Source organism: Neltuma alba, unplaced genomic scaffold, assembly GCF_004799145.2.
Source record: "Neltuma alba isolate B1F8T4 unplaced genomic scaffold, ASM479914v2 tig00004862_pilon, whole genome shotgun sequence".
NCBI lineage: Eukaryota > Viridiplantae > Streptophyta > Magnoliopsida > Fabales > Fabaceae > Neltuma > Neltuma alba.
In genome coordinates, this window is record NW_021633885.1 from 216,248 (window position 1) to 222,247 (window position 6,000).

A 6,000-nucleotide genomic window follows, 5' to 3' on the forward strand; every position below is an offset into this window, starting at 1 on the left:
TCTATGGACTGGGTTAATTCAAAGTGAGCCGTTTTTTCAATTCATCAGGTGTCTATCAGAAAAAAATGGTGGGTTTGTGCTGTAATCGCTGGGTGTAAATCATTTTGTTATTACCCAAAGCAAATCAACCTCAAGTAGATTCTGGGTTATATGTACTCTGACGAATGAGGCTTCTCTCTCTCATCGATCACTCCAAACAAGTCCATTCCTGTCCCCTTTTCTCCGTTTTGCTTTCCCAACGTCCAAACACAAACAACCAAAGCAATCCCAAGAGAGACGTCGTCCTTATGTGGGCTACCTTGCTTTTTCTTGACGGGGACGGGTTCCAGTCAAGTCCGATGCACAAGCTTAAGCAGTACACCCTCCTATATATATGTGTGTGTATATATCTATATACCGATCAAAATGGCCCAAGGGAATTTGTTTTCCCCACTTGCCTGGTTCGTTTTATTGTTTTTTTAATTTCAGATAAGTAATTTCAGATAAGGCCTGTGAGCCAAGTAACAAAATATCTGTGAGTTTTCAAAAGTTGTGCGCGATGCAGAATGGCCTCGTATGTGAAAAAGACAAGGACATTGGTTAGTGCGATCTGACCTGGATTGGGTGGGTTCATGTTTCTTATCACAAGACCCCAACCACACAATGGCAAATTGAAGCATAGCTTTGCAAGTAGTATTAAGGTCTTCTAAAATCACTGTTATGATTAGAGATATCGATCCATGCATTCAGCTATTGACCGCTTAGGTCCGTGAACTTTATATAGCAGAACAAATTATATCCATGCCTATGTTAATGTTCGGAACCCTTGATTCGTTAAAATACTCTCGCACTGAGATCAAAGGGTTTTCAAACATGAATGAACGATTCCAGTCTATATTACTGGCTCCCGTCCTAAATGTAAAATCCACTTTGTACTGTAAAATTTGCATTACAAAGTGAATATTATACTTATGAGCGAAGCTAGTATACAGCTAGCTAGAGAGGCTTTGACGAAGTAAACGACATGAACTCCATTTGGTGTCAATCATGTACGCCGCACATGTAAGGAAAAGAACGTTTCGTCTATGGGCGTCGACATTGGAATGTAATGCAGGAGCAATGGATTTCTGGAAAGAATGCTGTGATTAGTGCGTGGCCCCGGAATGTTTCACGCTTCCAAGTTGGGCAAGTCTTGTCGTTTTGCTCTTGATGCGTTGGATGTATATTGTATAGGTAGGTCCGTCAGGTCCACTCTAAATTAAAGCTCCGATCAATGTTGGAATTGGAGCATCGTGAGATCATCAGCGACAAGCTACAGTTTCAACAAACGGTTCATATTTTGCGACCTGTCACGTTATCACTTCTCGCTGGTTTTTCGGTTAGCTATTCCCTAAACTATGAGCGATTTCCTTCACAAACCTTGGACTTTCTTCTGAGGGCTCCTTATGATTATTGTCCACAAAACAAAAGACATTACTTCATTATTTGGCAGTTTCTTCCGGTTATTGTGAAGCATTTCAGGAATACGTAGGTGCAACACGTATGTTATAATTGTACCGCAGAATCTGCCGACAGTATTTATTACCAATGATCAAATTCAGAAAAAAAAATTATTTAAAAATTTAGTTATTGTTAGAGCACGGTATGTTTTATTCACATGTAGCCCACTCCATGTGATGGGATAAACACGTTATTATTATTGTTTCAAATTAAAATAAAAAAAAAAGAGGCATTTCCAAGTATCATGATGCTATTTTTCAATGGACGGTCCATAAACAAACGCGATGGGGCGTACAATTACGCTCTTAGTTATTGGGCCTCACTAGGTTGGACTTTGTCAACCTATAGTGGCGACCAATTGGGCTAGTTTGTGGCACCATTCTGTTCCCCAATCTGTTTACCACCGATATAAATTGCCCAGAATTTAAACAACGGGAACTGGTCCAAGTAGTAAGCGGCTTGGTATCGTTTAAACGAAATCTCGAGTTCGGGTCTCAGCGTATACAAAAAATTCCTGTTGGAAAACTTACCCACCATAGCCAGATGTGCAACACGGGTCGGATCCAAATATAATCAGAGCAAAACTCCGGTGAACTGGGTGGGCAATTAAAAAAAAAATTGCCCAAAATATTATGGTTTAAACAATATATAATACTCCCAAATGCGCCACCCGCACGTCCAGAAACATACAAACGCATGTATATGTTTTTTATGCTAAATACATATAACATTTTAATTGTATTTTAGAGTTCTCTTGTACAGTCCAGAAAATATTAAATGCCCGGTAGTTTGCTATATATATGTGTGTGCGCGCCGTTAATCGGCAGCTATATATCGGCTTCCCCCTTATCCTCCGCGATGGAAGTTTGAGGTAAATACCGCAAATCATGAAGCATCTTTTGAGGCTATTATTTCATGATTAATTAGCATATTATAACTCGAGGTCGAAACGAAGGGATTGATTAATCAAACATAGTTCAGGTGGGGGCAACTTACTTTTTTTAACTTAAAGTTACCATATTCCACCTACTCATTTAATTAGTTTAATTATAGGACGACGCACTTTTTAAAAAATTAAAAACCTTGAGTACCCATCAATTCACATCTACTCTACCTAATTGTTTTGGACGATGCTACATTAACAACTAAATCATTCGCCATTTGTTACCCTATCCATTTCCCCTGATAATTCCAAAACAATATTCAAACAAAATGGAGGCGGAAGAGCACAGTCACGGCGAGTAAAATTTCAAGCGGCAGTGAAAAAAGCAGAACACAGAGAGGCCAAGTCGTTTAACCAATTTGGTAGGTAAAACTGGTAACGATAAATAACTGATTTTCGTCCCAATATTACATGTCATGCACGTAAGAAACAAATAAGTAATAAAGAATAAAAGAAAAAGGCGTAGTTATGGTTGAGTGAAAGGGGGCATGTGGATGGTGGGACATTGAAAACTATAAAACGGACTCAACAAAAGACTTGCTTTCCAATTTCTTAATGATATGTACACCCTCGAGCATCAATTATTAAACAAATCCCATTGCATTATTGATTCTTCAATTTGTTGTTTCGAGACCAGTCCCGAAAACAAGGAACTTTCCTACCTCTATACTTTTCCCTTTCTTTTTCACGCATGGACAACTCCAAAGGCTATCTTCCTTCCTTTTTCTTCTTTTATTTTTTTCGGAAAGGAATAAATTATACTAACAAGAGAAGGGTTGAATTGAAATATGTACCAGTTTTGAGGGTAAAGATAGCATAATTATTATTATTACTACTAGGAAGCAAAAGGAGCTCTATGAGGAATTCCTTTTCTTCTTCTTGCAGAGGAAGCAGGTGGAGGAGGAGGCGTGGCCGGATACATATCTTGTTGTGACCCTTCACGCAATTCTTCTTCTTGTCTGGAAGACACTGATCCCAAACCAAAGTTCGCATTCCCATTCCTCTTTATTCCTTCAAGCTAATTAAATCATGCAGTTCCCAGCAGAATCTTTAGTACATATATTCAACTCAAGTCTCGTCTCATGTTCTCATTAAGGGGTTGATAATATAATTATGTATATGTCACCATTAATTAAAGGTCAGTGTTATAATGAGGGATTAATTATATATATTAATTAAGACGAGGGTGTTATATAGGGAGAGAGATTGAGACGATGATGAATAGTGGTGGGAATATGTATATAATGATGATGGGGAATGTGATGGTGATGGGTTTGGAAATGTAGGTGAAGGTGTGTGGGTGGTGGGTGTTATAGGCATATGAAGGGAAAGCATGGTTGAGTTGTGAATGATGTGCATGTTGACAGTGATATATATGGAAAAACATTTTTGTGAGGCGAGAGAGAGAAGGGAGAGAGATGTCTGACCTTACATCCCAAAGAACAAAAACGAAATGGGTCCAAGAGGCTTCTTCCACAAATCTCGCAAATGTGAGCTCCCCCTCCTTTCCCAGATGATGTTTTTGGCTGAGGCCTCTCATTCAGAAACAGCACTCTCGCACTGTTTATCACATACGTCTGTACTCCACTTATGTCCAGGACCTTCTGGATTTCTGCAACTCTCACCACATCGTGATACGAAGATCTTCTTATCTGCAGATCACACAAGTAATCAACAATATAATGCCGCCCCTTCATGATCGTTATTCACAATTTGAATCATCAATTCTCAAATAATACACACACACACACAGATGATTCACACATCAAAGCACAATGCGCTTCAATTATAGCAATCCGCGCCAGGAAAAAAACAAAACAGATGGGACCTGGATAACTTGATGATCCTTGTGCCTTGAAGAACGGCAGTAAAAGCAAAACGGGTCGCCATTGCAATCGAGACAATACATGTTACACTCGCTCCTGGCGGCGTCTCCGTGAATCCGGCAAACGCTGAAAAACGATGCGTTCAGAAGCGGTTCAAGCCATGGAGGGACCAGCATTGTGTGTTCTGTGCTCAAACGCCAGTTAATGAGATCTTAAAACCTGATCAAACAAATTTCAGAGAGACGAAGATCTGTGAGAACAGAATATATTATACCAGTTTAAGAGGTGAATGTGCGCGGCCGCCGACGGGTTATGGAAGAAGTAATGGTGAAAGGTACAGTTGGAATTAAGTTGAAGGATCGACGGCGTCAATGGCGGAGTGGGAGGGGAGTTGCAGAAGAAAATGCAGAGAAGGAGAAAGACAGAGAGTAAACGGCATTCAACTTGGAACCCAACAACACGCGACTAAAAGGACAGGGGCTCATTATACAAGTGCGGCTAAGGGACCGGGTATTATTGAACGGATGAGATGCGAAGCGGTGGCTGAGTGATTCCCAGAACCGTTGGATCAGGAGAGAGGGAACGGGTGTCGTTGGCGCTTACGCCTCTTCGGATCTTCTTTGCGTTTCTACGGTGGCACTGGCACCGGGTCGGCTACTTGCCTACGCATCACATCCAATAGCTGGATCTTCCAAATTCATCCACGCCCCTGTTGTCCACGTGTCTCCTTCTTCCACGCGGCACCATGTCCACGGTCCATCCTATCCCAATCAGACCTCTCCCTTCGCCCAGAGAATTTTAAATTCGTTTTCTCAATAAGAAATATTTTTTCTTGAGAAAATCTATGTTACGATTGGAATCTATCCATTGTTCTCATGGACCCCGAAAAATAACTTCCAGTATTTATATTTTATAACTCATTCATAACAAGGCTCGTTATATTTATACTGTATATATTATAAATGATAATGAGACGCGGAAATCATATTAAAAGGTTCGTGAATATATATATCGATCACTATACTCAATTTTATTGTTCTGATTTTGTATCTTTTTCAAAATAATATATAGATAATGTTATCTTTTAAAAATTTTGCATGATTCCTCTCGTATCATTATTATTTATAGCAGCTTTTTTTTTAATTTTAACATCATCATGCGAAAATTGTCGTCGTGTGCTCTGATCGACGATTTTAGAATTACTTCTCCAATCCTTAATATAAGACCTATTTAACTAATTTGATTATATTAAGGAAGTTAGGTAAGTTAGTTAATTATAATAAATGTGACACGTTTTTCCTAAAATACCATAATCATCTTCCTTAATACCCCTTCTCTCTTCTACTTGATTATGGTTGAGGGAGTATCCATAGGGGTAATTTAGAGAAAATTAATAAATATGATAAATGGATCTTATATTTAAGACCAAAACCAACTCAACAATTGGATCCTATATTAAGGACCGGAGGAGTATCATATAAAATATAGAGCAGGCAGAATGTCACGTCACGAACATGAATCTTAAGCTTACTTGCCATCAAACTGTCTCGAGTAAATATGTTTTATTGTTCCCTCAATCATATCGTTTTTCTTTGGGGCTAAATATTATGACCCTATCCTATTCTCAGAGGCAACCATAGGGAACAGTACATGGTTTAGCTTATGGGATTCATAATTCCACCAACACGCTGTAATGGATGAACAAGATGCAATTGGATTAAAAACAGAGCTCGATCGTTAGTGTGTTTTAAC

General features: G+C 39.1%; 1 protein-coding gene across 3 annotated transcripts; it reads right to left on the reverse strand.

Annotated features, from left to right (window-relative positions):
• Positions 1 to 2,780: 2,780 nt before the first annotated feature.
• Positions 2,781 to 4,755, reverse strand: LOC114745956 (uncharacterized protein At3g50808). Of its 3 annotated transcripts, XM_028934136.1 has the most exons (4): positions 4,523 to 4,747; positions 4,251 to 4,432; positions 3,850 to 4,074; positions 2,781 to 3,440 (listed from the first exon to the last, which is right to left on the reverse strand). In XM_028934136.1, the coding sequence occupies exons 2-4, from the start codon at positions 4,422 to 4,424 to the stop codon at positions 3,258 to 3,260; spliced, it is 582 nt and encodes a 193-aa protein (XP_028789969.1). In that variant the 5' UTR covers positions 4,425 to 4,432; positions 4,523 to 4,747; the 3' UTR covers positions 2,781 to 3,257. The 3 variants fall into 3 exon arrangements, with proteins under 3 accessions (XP_028789969.1, XP_028789970.1, XP_028789971.1); XM_028934137.1 differs by having other exon boundaries at positions 4,251 to 4,749; XM_028934138.1 differs by lacking the exon at positions 2,781 to 3,440 and having other exon boundaries at positions 3,480 to 4,074; positions 4,523 to 4,755.
• Positions 4,756 to 6,000: the final 1,245 nt, after the last annotated feature.